The sequence below is a fragment of the Kogia breviceps genome, chromosome 12, assembly GCF_026419965.1.
Source record: "Kogia breviceps isolate mKogBre1 chromosome 12, mKogBre1 haplotype 1, whole genome shotgun sequence".
Lineage (NCBI taxonomy): Eukaryota > Metazoa > Chordata > Mammalia > Artiodactyla > Physeteridae > Kogia > Kogia breviceps.
Window position 1 is genome coordinate 91,553,129 of NC_081321.1, and position 14,807 is coordinate 91,567,935.

Genomic DNA, 14,807 nt, shown 5'->3' on the forward strand with positions numbered 1-14,807 from the left:
ATGTTATTGTTAATCAAGACAATTTTAAATGGGTCAGGCTGTGGAAGAGAAGCCTCCCTCCAAGCCAGAAGGAAATGAAGATAATCTATCTGCAGTCCTTTCCTTCTGTTATGAGTGAACTCTGACTCTGGAGCTTGAATTTGATGAGGTTCTCTGCTATTCAAATTCAGGAACACAGGCCAGGGATGCAAATATTTTACTGACAACAAAAGGCTCAAGAAGAATATCAACAGAATTTTAAGAAAAACTACATTAATTTTTTAGAAAAGCAGATAATATTTCCACATGTCTACTCTTCTGATTACTTTATAATGGTGTTATAGAGAGGCCCTTTAAAGGGGAGGGGTCCGTGTTTAGGATGGGCAGGTAATTATCGCAATAAACTGATTTGGTAATTCATAGATGACTACCCCCAAATTAGAAAAATTAAATTGTATGTCATGGATTCCTCCTCTTAGCTGTATTCTTAGTCCGAAGTATTTCTGCTGGTGCTTTAAACTGGTTATTCCACAAAATATCTCACCATAATATGAGCCAATGAGCATTCTGATATATTTATTTCTATTCTGGATTTTGGAATGCATAAAGAATCCAGGCTGAGAAACTGTTTTTTAACTTTCACTTCTATTAGCAAATCTGAAGCTGTTTATGGAACATGAGAACAAAGTGCAGTTTGAAACACCAAGGGTTTCATTGCTGTTTCTTAAGTTTTTCAAAAAGAACAAGGGTGGGGGAGGGGTAGGAGAGACAGGGTTCAGGCGTGGGGAGGGGATATGGCGCCACATTTATTAATCACATTAAGAACTAAGCATGCCAACATCTGGAGCTAGAACAACCAGCAAAATCACCACGTTCAGACTCAGATTGGCTAACTCTATCTATCCCAGCATTCTCTTGGGACAGCGGTTTGCCCTAGGCTCTACCACAAGCTCGGTGAAGTACACAGCCTCAATTACTAGAGCGTGCAGCCACAACGACCTGGTATTACGGAAACAGTCAGTCACCACTTGAGTTAACATTCCAGACCCTAACAACTGGCCCCTCCCCAGCCCAAAGAAGAGTCAATCTTGCCCACCCTAGCCCTGGCCCACACCACAATGTTAATAATTATAACAAGCAGTAACCCATCTGTTATATCAGAGAAGGGAACAGAGACTCCACTGAGAGATTTAGAGTGAGATGTTAACATTTCTTCAGCTGACTGCACAAACAAACAAACAAAAAAAGAGGAGAAATAATTCATTTGGAGATATGAAGTCATGAGATAGCTGATGTGTATTGCTTTTAACCATGCACCGATGCAAAACTGAAGCAACCATTAATAATAAAAATTAAAAAGGACATATGTATTTACACACAATCAGACCTGTTTGATCTGAAGCAGTTTGCAGATTCTATCTGTGTGTGATTTGAAATAAAACAAAAAATGGGGATTAGCATGGCCACAGCACACCCTAATGTCAAAGGGCACACACGGACAGCTTTTTGGAACCTGACAGCTGGATAAATTTGGCATGGCTAAGCCTGGCCCGAATATCCACACGCCCCTTTAAAAATAATTACTTTCTTATTCCTTTGTAATTCATTCTGAATGATTCTTAGCGCTCCCAGCTGGGACAGCCCAACGCTACGTCACTCCCCAGTCCAACCTTCCTGATTCAGTTCTGACCCGCAGTGCTCACCTGTATGCTTGCCCTCTGCCAACACCCATACATTCTGATCCAGTGTTCTTCTAAAGTATTTCCTGCGTGCTATCCTTTCTCGTATCCGTAACACATCCCTGCCTTCAACTTCCAGCTTTTTCAAAGGAAAATGCTGTTACCTTTCAGATCCTCTTGTTGTTGTTGTTGTTAGAGTCTCACTTTTGCATTACCCAATGTCACCTCCTAGGGATTTGCTCCTCCACTCTGAACCAATTTTATTGTCTGGTGAACTTTACAGCATTGCCACGCTGACCACATGATTCTTCTGCACAGTTCTGTAGCTGTGTTTTAACTAGAACAAAATGGAAGGATTCTACGTATCCTCCCTCTTATACCTGACCTTTCCCTGCCTATCTAAGTTTAATCCTCCCTTGTCTTGATTTTCACCTGGCCATTAATTTTATTATTACTTGTTTTAGGATTTACAATAAAACAGGACTTTGGTGAGCATGTGATGTCAAGACACCTTCTTTCTACCTGGAAGACAATGACATTATGTGACACTGAGGAGAAGAATGTGTATTTCAAGACCAGCAGACAAAATGAAAGCTTGTTCCCTACATGTGATGTATAGATTCATAGAGCAAGGGGAATGGGGGTGGTGGGAGGGTGGGGAGAATGGCAGGTGCGATGCTTCAAATCCCTACAGCAGAGCAGAGATCCAGTCCAGCTAGCTTGGGTCTAACTAAGGCTGTGCCTCTGGGAAACTTTGTCTATACAAGATTCTAACTCCCTCCTTTCCCTCACCTCCTCCCCACTCAGGCTGAAATCCACTGCTCTAGACTGAACTTGTATGAGGAGGGCTCATTAGGAGAACAGAGTTCTTCCGTGGCAATATGGCACCTTTGATTAAATGTGAGTAACACAGATATGAATACAAAACTCATAATAATGATAATATTGTTACTGCTTTTGATTGAGACCTATCTACTTGGAAGAGTAGATGGGAAAAATTTTTAAGGAAAATCTTTTAAATTTATCTTATTATTATTAAAATTGGGGTTAAGGAAAGAAATATTTTTTTTTAATATATATATATATATTTTTTTGCGGTACGTGGGCCTCTCACTGTTGTGGCCTCTCCCGCTGCGGAGCACAGGCTCCACACGCGCAGGCTCAGCGGCCATGGCTCACAGGCCCAGCCGCTCCGTGGCATGTGGGATCTTCCTGGACCGGGGCACGAACCCGTGTCCCCTGTATCGGCAGACGGACTCCCAACCACTGCGCCACCAGGGAAGCCCAAGGAAAGAAATTTTTATGACCAACTTGGTATCTTCCACTTACTACTTTTATGATGGATGAGAGATGATGTTTAATTAGCTAACCCTTTCGAACACTACTATTCCACACCTCCCCGAATCAGTTCATTTCCCAAAGCTTGCTGGGTAGCCACATAAATAAACTAACTGAATTGTGAAAAGCTGTGTATTGTTTTCTTTTTCCTAGCACCCAGCTCTCAGCAAATCTAACAGTGCATCATTATCCAAATGCACTCACTAATCTAGTTTTAAGGTGAAAGGAAAAGAGGGCAAGGGAAACACATGTTTCAATTTTGGAGTCCCAGTAAGTCTAGATTTTTTTTTTTTTTTTTAGTCTAGATTTTTAAGGCAACTTGAAACTTACATAGCAGCACAGCCCAATTACTACTATGATTTCACGACAGGGTCCAATTTGAGATTCAGAGTCCTGTTTAGACGGATTCTACCTTCTCCCTTTTCTCATTTCTTTCACAGTAGTAAGAAAATGTCCCAAATTTCTAAGCTCTCCAAATATAAAAGACCAGTTTAAACACCATGGATAAATGTGATTGACAAACTGAAAGAGGTGGCAGTGATGGGACAGTGCGTATAACACACCTGGGGCGGACGTGCGGCAATGGGACAGGAGCACTGAATTTTGGAGGAAGTGCCCTCTTGTAAGGAACTTGACTGGGTGCACTGCTGAGGTAGCAGGGCTTAGATCACACGCTCACAAGTCTTGCTTGTCCAAAAAAGCCTCTGTTCCCATCTCTAACGTGGAGCTGGAATGGTTAGTATAATTCAATTTTTTTCACTGCAATCCACAATCTGATTGATTGGCAGGTCACACTGGCACTCCTACCTGAGGTATTTTAGCGCTAATGATTGGTTCCTGTAAGACTATTCTATAACAGAACACAGGAAGAGCAGTTCAAAAAACACAGCTGTGGAAGGAAAACAATCATACAAAAAAGCCCTCTAAGGGGCCCACCAGCCTTTTCTTTCCTTTGGATGCAAGCATGCTTTTCACAGGATGAGAATTAGGAGCAGTTTGTTATCCCATTAAAAAAGTGAATTAGGGTGAATGATGTCTTTTCTACTGATGAAAAAAAGACAGGGCGGGCAGACACATAATCTATCTGCTACACTCCCAAGTCAGCAAGGGGAATCTCTTTACAAATCATGGGCACGATTGCTAGATCAGTTCTCCTGAGAGGAATGCGTCACAAAAGACACAGCGAGGAAGAAAATGGCTAGCAGTGATTACGGCCTAAGAGCAGAACAGGGAAAGAGATAATCAAAACAAAAAAACAAACAACCTTCACAGTTAATAGGCTAAATTAATATAACTTAAATAAAACCAGTAACTTAAACTCTTTTCCCTCATGTTGTCTCTTCAAGCTTGGGTTCAGTGCACTTTTTATACTAGATAAACCCTCCTCTCTATTTCTAACCTTCTTTTCTGAGGAAACGAGAACTAAACGTATATTGATGGATTTCCACATAAGGGAAAATGGACAGAGAGAAACAAAAACAAACTCAAGGTAAAATGATAGAGGTTTTTGTTGCTGTTTGTTTGTGGAACAGGGAATATGAAGTTTTAAAAGCTGTATTAAAAATTACACGAGGCCTCGCTCAACAGTTCCCTCCTCATGTATTCTTGCTTTTCATTCTTGAGTTCGGGTATTATTTCAGCACTACTTTTTCCTCCAAGTAACTGCTTTAAGATAAGAACTAAGAAATAAAAATACCATTACTATTCAGTCTTTTCATCAACAAGGGGCCACTGGTCAAAAAAAATGTTTCGGCAAGGTCACTGAACTACTTCTGTTCAGCTTGATAAGGTGATCCAGTTGGTAAATAAAAAAAAAAATTCAACAGTATTTTCTCAACAACTACAGAAAAACCATCTGTCTCTTAATAAAATAATATACTGTAAACTAAGGAAGTGAGAGAACTGTAAACAAATATTTGGTTGGTTGACTTAACAAGGTGGAAGTAGGTAAATCTTAATAAGGTAGAAGTAGGCCACACTTAAGAAATACCCAAATAAGGAAGATATTTGAGAAAAAAAAAAACCTGACTTAAGAAATAATTCAAGTGCAAGTGTACTCGAATAGACCAGATTTCAAGAAAATAACTTAAATAACATAAAGATGAGTTTCATGAGACTATGGATACTAACGTATATGGGAGAATGTACACGCTAAGAACATACATAAATACATATATTTAGAAAAGTGCACTTTGGTGTAAAAGTAGGATATAGTTTCCCAACCCTCAAGTTTCACGGTGAGCACAAGAAAAAAAGATCTTTCATTACTTCTTGAAAACCACTGGAGGAAAGTTGTGGATTTTAATTAAAGTACTTAAAGAGCTAATGAAATATGGATTATTTGGGTTTTATGCTTGGCTAAACAAATAATTTAGGTAAGCTGGGTAAGTCACAATCTCTCTAAGAAACTTATCTACAAAGTGAGAGCGTTGGACCAAATCATGGCTCAGGTTCCTTCAAGCATGTGTTAAATTAAAGCGCACTTTGAAGGCCTGCTCTAAACAGGCCAGGTGTGTATAAGTCACCCACCGAATCTCAGAGGGCCGCTCTATCCTGTCTCTAGTTCCTGCAACACAGAGGGCCTCCAAGTGCATTCTGAAAGTTCATTAACGTTTTCAGACTGCCAAGAATCTCTGGCAGACTGTGGAAACAGTTCATTAAAAAGGTACCCTTATTGACTCTGGGGAGGTTAGGGTGGAGAAAGCATTTCCAGACAATTCTACCCTATGCCCAAGGAATCATTTCATGCTGACAAGTTTTTCTCAGGAAATTGTGTCTTAACAATGTGGGTGGTTAGACCAAGCTTGCATTCAGAAAAAGATCTTCGGAGAGATGTCCTAATAAAAGACTTGCAAAACTCAGAAACTTGACTCTTTTTGTCAGTTAGATCACTTTGTCCATATTTTAAATAATATGTGACCACCAATCATGGAACTTGAGCTATAGCTAGACTGTTTAAATAATGGATGGTAATAAAGATGTTAGCATGGCTGGTCGAATCAACAAATCTTGTAAAATGGTCAAATGTTTGTAAAAGAGTCTAGGTTGCTAATGATGCCCCTTGTTTCCCTCTAGATGGCTCTTAAGGAAAGAGCCCCACTGGCTGTGGACCTTCTGATACAGAAAAGCCTTATGCACTGAGTATGTGGTTTCCTCTTATTCCTACCCACCCTTCACTGGCATCAGTTCCTTATTTCACTTTCACAAGACAATGCTCTCTCCAAGTATGTGAAACAGGAAAACACACATTTCAGAAAGCTTCCTGCCATCTACATAAATCAAAGCTCTAATGATCTAAAGAGGGATGTGAAATGAGAAGAAAAGCAGAAAAGGGAAAGAGTTGGTTTCAGGCTAAGCTAGTCCTGTTATTTACGTATGCACATGAGACAACAGTAAGAAAAGACTTTAAACCTGCTGATCATCTCGCAAGTATATTTGTGATACACAGAACATTTGTGGGTGTAGGGAAGGGAAAAGAATATGTCCAGTAGACTGACTCTAGCAATGATCAGGAAACCCAAAGGCTTAGTTTTTGCACCCAGGGGCAAGCGCAGTGGCAGAGAAGCATGCTTGCATTCTTAAATATATAAATATATATATATATATATCCACAAGGAAAATGAAAATAAAAATTAAATTATATTAAAAAAAGAAAAAAAGAAAACCAAACCAAACCAAAGAAACAGAAAAAAAAGGCTGGCTTGTCAAGGGATGGGGTCGAGAAGGCCCCGGTGTGTGTACTTACATAGAGGTCAGCACCGTAAAATCCGTCCTGGTAAACCACACTGCAGAAAATCCACACAAAAACAAAAACAAAAAAACAAAAGAACAGAAACACATTCCGGTTATTGAGGACGGCAGCATGCACATGCGCTCTACACGGGCAGGTGATGTATGAATACGGACCCTGGGCTTGGGGCCGGGGTCAGTCAGCCAGGAGGAGTACAGGGGCACAAGCTCTCTCAGCAGCTCTGGGACAGGCATGGCAGGGGAGGAAGGAAACCCTGGAAGGAACTGCCTGCCAATCTGTAATTAAAGTAGGATGAAAATAATAAAGCGTATTCCCAGAGGGCCTAATACAGCTATCGAAAATCTGCTGGATTGGAAACACCAACTTTTCATATCTGGAGTATTTTTTAAAAAATAAGTTTGTCCTAAGAGGAGGTTTTTCTTTCAAGAGCTCCAAAAGGGGTGTGTGTATGTGTATGTGTGTGGGGGTGGGGGGGTGGGGGCAGGGGTTGTGTAGAGAGGGGTTAACATGAAAAAGAAAAAGAACCCAAAGAATTCCACTAGGGCAGGACCTGTATGCAAAGTGTGGTTCAAAATTATGTTTAGTATTTTGTTATCAGTTTCATAGTAACATGTAATTTTTTTTTCCTGATATCCATACATCACCTGCTTTTTTACCCTGCACATTAGACATGCGATAAGATTTGGCTGATCACACAAGCATGCAAAGTATTATTATTCAGCATTTTAAGAACCAATGCAACACCTCAGAAAAACAAGTCAATCAATTCTGACCAAAGTAAACAGAGAAATGTAATTAAAAAAAAAACAAAAAACAAACACAACCAAAAATACCCACAATGCATTGCTTTCACAAGCAGAGATAATGAGCTAAAGGTTAAGGTGATTGGTCCAAGGTCCAAGAATTGAAAGGTGCAGTGGGGATCCCAGATAGTAACAATATAATCCAGAGTGGGAGGAGTAATTGGAAGACTTTAAGGGTTCTTTTTTGACCGTAAGAATATTCATGGAATTCTGAAAAATTCAACTGATAACTGAGGTTCTGGGCATGACCTGTTTTATTTAAATGAATAAAATCGAGAAGGTAGCTGATTAGGAATAGAGGCGTTTACTCTCTGTTTAGAAAATGAATTTGTATTGAACAGACAAAATACATGACTCTTTTTTCAATCCTAAGCAACACTAAACTATTATAATTAAAATACAGATTTCAAACTTTTTGAGGTATTTTGTGCATATAACTTCCCCAAAACATTATTTTGGGACCAAAAGATATGGAATAGCAGTATAGAAAAAAGATGACTTTCTTCTTCGTATTTGTTAAATCAAGATTTGGTTATTTAAAATTAGAAGATCTATTGATCATTTATTCACCTAAACAAGCTGGAATTCTACTCCCAGTGACATTTTGTTGTATTTACTGGACAGTATGACCACACTTTGCATGCCCCAATCATGCTGTGCTCTTGTATCACACAACAGGCAAATTAAACTCATCCGTGAGGTTCAGTTAGCTGAATTCTGTCCATTTTCAGTCTCCAACTGCAGTTAAAGTATGATATTAGAAAGTAATCTGCCTCTCAATTGCATTTTAGTAAAGAGAGACTTGTTCATAATGCGAAGGCTGATAAAATGCAAAGCACTGATGCCAAGTGGTGATTAATTAGCCTTCAACTATTTCAGTAAGGGGATATAGGCAATGACTGAAAAATATTTCTTCTATAGAGAAGAGTGGTGGCATTAAAAACGAATACATTTTAAGCTAAGCTGTATCACTCACTGGGAATATTCACCTAAATTCTAGAAGAATCCCAATATTCCCTATATCAAATGCCACAAGGAGGCTAGAACACAATGATTAATGATAAAATTAGTTTACTAAGCTGAAAAGCAATTTTAGGCCATTCCTCATAAAATACTGGACTTATTCCTTGCCATCTTCCATGTAAACAGGTGGTTTAGTTAATAAAAAAGAAAACATGGGAAATTAGTGTTCAATGTAATGCACAGAAATTGATGTGATTCGACACAAAGATAAACTATCTTTGAGCAAATATATACCTGACACAGAGTTGGTAGAGAATGGGTTCTCAAGTTTGGCCAATATACTGAAATGACCTATATTGAATAGGAACGAATTCAACCACTTTATAAAGTAACTCAGGAATATTACAAAATAAAGAAGTCCCATGTTTCTGGTGAGCAGTATCTCTTTGCAAACATGATGGTAAAATCTCCTGGATTGAAATGGAAGACGCTTCATAAAACAATTTTCCTAGTGTGTAGTAGAACTTCCAAGGTTCAGTTTTATATTTTACTTGACTATTTCTTGATGAAACAAAACTGCATCTTTATTCACTTCTTTAAAAGGAGATGTCAGAGGTTGAAGGTCAAAGGTCAAGTTGAGAGGAAAAAAAAGGATAAAATTAAAAGTAAGTAATGGCAGAAGATGGAGATGATGGAATGCATGGGATTTAAACATCTATAAACTGCAAACAAGTTTATTTCTAAAGTCGTTCCCTTCCAGTGGCTTCTGAAGCCTGCCCATTTCAACATGCATATTTATTTGTCTTGTCTGATAAAAATGCTTTAATTCTGTGTAATTGAGGACCCCAAATGGCATGTCCCTTTGGTCTATGAATGAATGCTAAGTTAATACACCTCACAGTCAATTTTGCTGTCAGAAAAGGACCTACAAAGGAGGCTCTTTCCCTTTACATTTTAACTATGTAGCAACGAATAGGCTCCTCTGCCACTGTTTATTCTTCATTAAAAATATGAAGAAAAAACCCCGTCACAGGCAGAGAAAAGATGAAGAACACAAACGTCACATCTTTGAAGAAAGAAAGTCCTGATACAACTAACTTATAAAAGTCCACTCTTTACAAAAATATACATTTTAGGTTGACACTGAAAAACAACTGAAAACAAAACCTGCCATCTTCACTCCTTCTCCCCCATTCAATAACAAAGGATTTATTTGTTGCTATGGAATCATTCCACTGCATGAGATACCCTCCATACAAAAATCAAAGGGTGAAGCATGCTCAGCTCCATTAGTTGTTTTATTATCATTCGGAAGCCAACTGTTGTTTAATTCTTCCTACTTCTCCCTTTCTCCCTTGATTCAATTGGACTTGGTTCATCTTTGAATTAACCTCTTTTAATCCATTTCCTACAAAGAAAGCAAATCCATTGTGGGTAAGTAGCTCTGCTGCTCACCACCCAGGCGGTGAAACCACAAGGGAGGGCACATGTGAGAGCCTCAGCCCCAGTAAGGGTGGTGGTGAGGCGGTGAATCCAGCAGATGCAGTCTTGCACTACAATCTTGAGCTTCTAGTTTGGTTCTCTGCAGGAGTGTTAATCCAAATTCGTGCGATGCTGAGTGAACTCCATGCCAACACACTGCTAGTGAACACAAGACAGCTCTGGCTACTGTCTTAAGCCACTACCGTGAGGGCTTAAGGTGGCCAAAATGAAGATTTATATAATGAATTGATATCTTGTTACATTCTGACAATGGTATGGTTCTCGCCATCTAATCCGTTAATTTGCAAATATTCACAGAATCTCTACTATGTGGCACGGCAACATCCCAGAAGTCATACGAGGGCCACGGTTGTCTGTTTTTGTGCGGTTGCTTATTTTGGAATCTACTGCTTACCCTGGATAGGCGGGAATGGCTGTTGGAGGTACCGCTCGTACTGCACCGTATACTGTCCGCCCCCTGCCCCTCAGGTGGGCTCCTCTGAAAGCGGCCGCCGTGGTGGCTGCAGTTGGGTAAGGGAAGCCAGGAACTAAAGGGAGACCCAAAATACGACAGAAATGCCAACTTGCATTCAACAGCACGTGTACAATCACAGCTTGCTTTGCACCAATTACAGGAAAGACACCTTGACATTACAACTTTTCTCAAAAAGAAATGGAAATATACAATATGCCCAGACTAACTGACTCCATGCCTCATTCATCACAAATCTTGAGTGAGTTTTCTTTGTTCCTTCCCAATTTCAGCCTTACAATGCAAGCTGAGGAGAAACGGGTCAGGAAGCTCTGAGCACTACCGCCATAATGGAGACGAGACTTTTAATTTCTACGGGCAGTTTAAATTGATTGATATAAACCCTTTCACTGGCTAATTATTAACCCTGTTTCCAAACGTTATTACCTGCATATAATAATTATTCTTCATAAGAATATTCTTTTGTGTTTTGACATGCTGCCACACTCCAAGGCACACAGTAGTCTTCAGACATTTCATTAGCCAACCTTATTCTTTATCTAAAATATTTCAATTCAGAAATGTGAGGTGAGAGGGAAACCACCTCTCCCCTGCAGCCCTGTAATCCTTTAAAGAGGCAGACATTTTCTAAGGACCTATTTTAAGTGTGCTGTCCTCTAGAAAGCACACAGAGACACTGATTCCATGTCCACTGAACTCTGTTTAATTATATCTCTTGCTAAATGGCTAAATGGCTCAGGTCAAAATGACTTCAGAGATATCAACAGAGCTGAGAATAATCAATAATACTGGAGGGGCTTTTGAGTGATATTTGACTCAAGGGCCCAAAGCTGACTTGCAGATAACATGTACAACACATTCCACAAATAATTACTTCTTTTGTTTTCTTCATTACAAACTGCAGACTAAAATTTTCTTTACGTGTCCTCACCCCCTCTTAACTTTTCCAACTATTTATGCTTTTTGGCCATCTTAACATTTGGTCAAAAAGATTCTAGCACAGGCTAATAAGCAGGACAGGGCACTGTGACAGTATTTATCTTTCTCGTGAATGCCTCCTTTTCAGTTATGTATTATATTTTGGGGAAAAAAAAGACCAACACATCGCTGTTTACTCACAACAGTCAAAAGCCATGCCAGGTCAACATAGGCTACTTACTGATTAAAGGAATGTAAGTGTTGATGCCCCCTCTTCCTGACAGGGGCACTGCCGCGTCATTGCCTAGGGACACATCTGCTTGAAAGCTGGATGCTGAGTGCATTTAAGGCATGAAAAAGTGCAAAAAGATTACAAAGGAATAGGAAACTAAAAAACAATAGATTTTTAAAATACATATAAATAATACAAATGGAAAAATTAACTTAAATACTACCTGCGTACAACTCGGGCCCATATACAGCTCCAACTACTGGGCTTAATTTCCAACCTGAAATGGAAGAGAGGACAGTAAACATTTAAAACTATATGAGGAATATAAGGAAAAGGAGTGATGTGCAAGTTGGCTTCAGACACGTCTGGGTTCATTTTTGCCTGGTAACAGCTTCTCTTTAGAATGCCAGTGGGGGTTTATATGAGAGGGTGATGACATTTCTGGGCCTGATCATCTTTAAGCAGGACTAGCACAGTGAAGGGATAATGGAGGTTTGGCAGGGGAGTGGTGGCGGTAAAGAGGACGTGAGAAAAAAATTGGGAGGTAGGAAGATGGAGAGGGAATGAGAGAAGGAAAAAGAAATATAAATAAATCCTGGGGTTTGGTATACGGTCTCTCATAGAACGGCTTAATGACCTAACCTTTTTTTTTTTTTTCCGGTACACAGGCCTCTCACCATTGTGGCCTCTACCCTGCGGAGCACAGGCTCCGGACGCGCAGGCCCAGTGGCCATGGCTCACGGGCCCAGCCGCTCTGCGGCATGCGGGATCCTCCCAGACCGGGGCACGAACCCACGTCCCCCGCATCGGCAGGCGGACTCCCAACCACTGCGCCACCAGGGAAGCCCAATGACCTAATCTTTGTTTAGAAAAAGGAAAAAGGCAGAATATATATCATTCTTTATCATACTGTGATGCACTGTCTTCTATATCATCTCAACACTGTTTACTACTCTAATTGTTTGATAAGGGTATCTTTTGACTGAATTCAGATTTGACCTGGACCTCTGAATTCCATGTTCATTTATACCATGCTAATGGTATTCCGGGTAGATGGAAATGTTCCTTCATTGGGATGTCCCACTGGGATTTCACTGGAGTTAACCAAGGCACCAAGGAGAGACATGCAATAATAAAATTCAAGGTACATTTCCAACTTTGGTGCATGTCTTCTGAGATTTTAATTTGTAATAAGCATATTTATGTTAATCAGACCTTTAAGCTAATGGATACAAGACCACTGCTGAATATTAGCTTAAACATTTATAAATTTTAAGTATTTCCAAACAACATTAGGTTTGATATCAATTTCATTTCTACATTCTCTTTTGTATATTTACAGGAATATGGCAACTCGTTAAAAAAAAAGAAAAATGCACTATTACCCACTGATAGAGTAGAATTCCATGTGAAAACTTTAATCAATAAATATTTGTTGAATTTTATACATAAATATGCCATTTTACTTTTCTGAAAGATTGGCTCTTTGGTTTAATTGTTTTATAATATTGTAACATTGTGCCACTGTTACTCTATAAATATGTGAATGGAAAGAAGAAAAGGCCAATTAACAGATTTCAATGGCTATAAGCAAAGACATTATTCAAGAGACAATCCATTCATTCGGACTCAGTCCAATCCCCCATTCATTATTTTGTATGCTTATAGACATGCCTCTTCATTATTCTGCATAAAAATTTCAAAATCTGGATTCAAATCCTGCTGGAGTTGCAAAAGCACAAATGTTCTTCAATCAGACAAATCAAGGGACTCAAAGCCAACGTGAACTAAAATGCTGAGAATTCACCAGAAGGCATCTAGCATACACTCTTTTCAGAATCTCTAACACGGGAGCTGCATGTTTCTAAAGTTTGGCTCCAGTAGGCTTGAATAGTGATTTAGAATAATATTTAAAAATGAACTTTTCCTTTCCTATCAATGGCACTATTACTTAAGCACTCCCTTTAAATGCATACAATGGATGCACATTATAATAATGGTATATAATGGTACACTGTCAACAATATCTTGAATACGTTTAGTTTTGTACACTTCACAATGTATTTTTACAGGTGTTTATGTCATTTGACTTTCACAAAACCCAAAGAGAGTGGTAAGATAGGTACCACCTCTGGGACAATGAATAAGGACTACACTTCCCTGGGCTTCACTTCCTAGAGAATAAGCTAGGAGGGTTGGATTTTGATGACTTCTAAAGAAGAGCCTTGTGGTGCTAAAATTCTGTGACTGCTACTTGACAAAGGTGAAAACAGAATCAGATAGGTTAGGAAACTGGCCCACTGTCACAGAGTAAAATGAAGAGTCGAATCTAGAAGGAGAATTTCTGTCTTCTCAATTCTAGTCAGCAGTTCTTCCTGCTCCACCATTCTCGCTGGATCGAAAGGAAATCTGACATACTCTCCTTCTGATTCAGTTTAAATTGGATTTTTATCAAAATTGCAGAAACTTCTGTTTTTGTGATAGCAGTGAAAAGAAAACAAAAGGTAAAATGGAAGGTGGTGGTATCCCAAGATATACCACTAGTAAAATGAGTAAGGAAAATGCAAATTATGCTGATAAATGCAAATTATGCTGATTTCTATAATCTATTTGAAAAGCTGGGCTACACATATTTATTGAAGACCTCCCGGGATATACTCAACACTAATACACTTCTACTTGATTTAAGATACTACCAGCACATACTGTCATACTCTAGCAGTAGGTTCAAACTTTTATAAAGCAATAAAAAGGGAGAAACTCCCCTTTTTACTCTAGATAAAATCTTATGCACAACTCTAAAATATACAGCAGAGAATGAGGTCCACCGAAGTAGAGCTGTAGGCCTCAAGACCCAGTCCATTCAGTTTTCTTTTTCCCCCCAAGATGGTCCTGTAGAACACAGCTTGCAAAACCACTGTTGTACAACAGATTAAAATTATATCCTACGTCACTTAGGGAGTATGCGTCTAGATTAAATTTGACAACTGAAGCAAAAGTTCTGTTTTTGTTAGACAAAATATTCACAGAAAAATTCCTTATTTATGAGAAACATTTATAAAACTCACTGTATAACAGGTAGCCACGGAATAGAAAATAGAAAATATGCGCACATACCCCTCCCCAACACACACACCCCGTGGCTGCAGCCTCTAGACCATTCCCTTTA

At 39.2% G+C, this 14,807-nt stretch overlaps 1 protein-coding gene across 50 annotated transcripts in view; it reads right to left on the reverse strand.

Moving 5' to 3' along the window:
* Nucleotides 1–14,807, reverse strand: part of RBFOX2 (RNA binding fox-1 homolog 2) — a 262,010-nt gene that overhangs the window by 10,906 nt on the left and 236,297 nt on the right. For 12 of the 50 annotated variants that reach the window (XM_067010086.1, XM_067010085.1, XM_067010076.1 and 9 more), the window contains 5 exons: nt 11,862–11,915; nt 11,646–11,740; nt 10,411–10,553; nt 6,742–6,781; nt 1,367–1,398 (listed from right to left, as the gene is read on the reverse strand). In XM_067010086.1, coding sequence (XP_066866187.1) covers nt 1,367–1,398; nt 6,742–6,781; nt 10,411–10,553; nt 11,646–11,740; nt 11,862–11,915 — 364 coding nt within the window. Of the gene's footprint in view, nt 1–1,366; nt 1,399–3,803; nt 3,847–6,741; nt 6,782–10,406; nt 10,554–11,645; nt 11,741–11,861; nt 11,916–14,807 lie in introns of those variants that run through there. The other 38 variants (XM_067010078.1, XM_067010077.1, XM_067010112.1 and 35 more) reach the window with 11 other exon arrangements.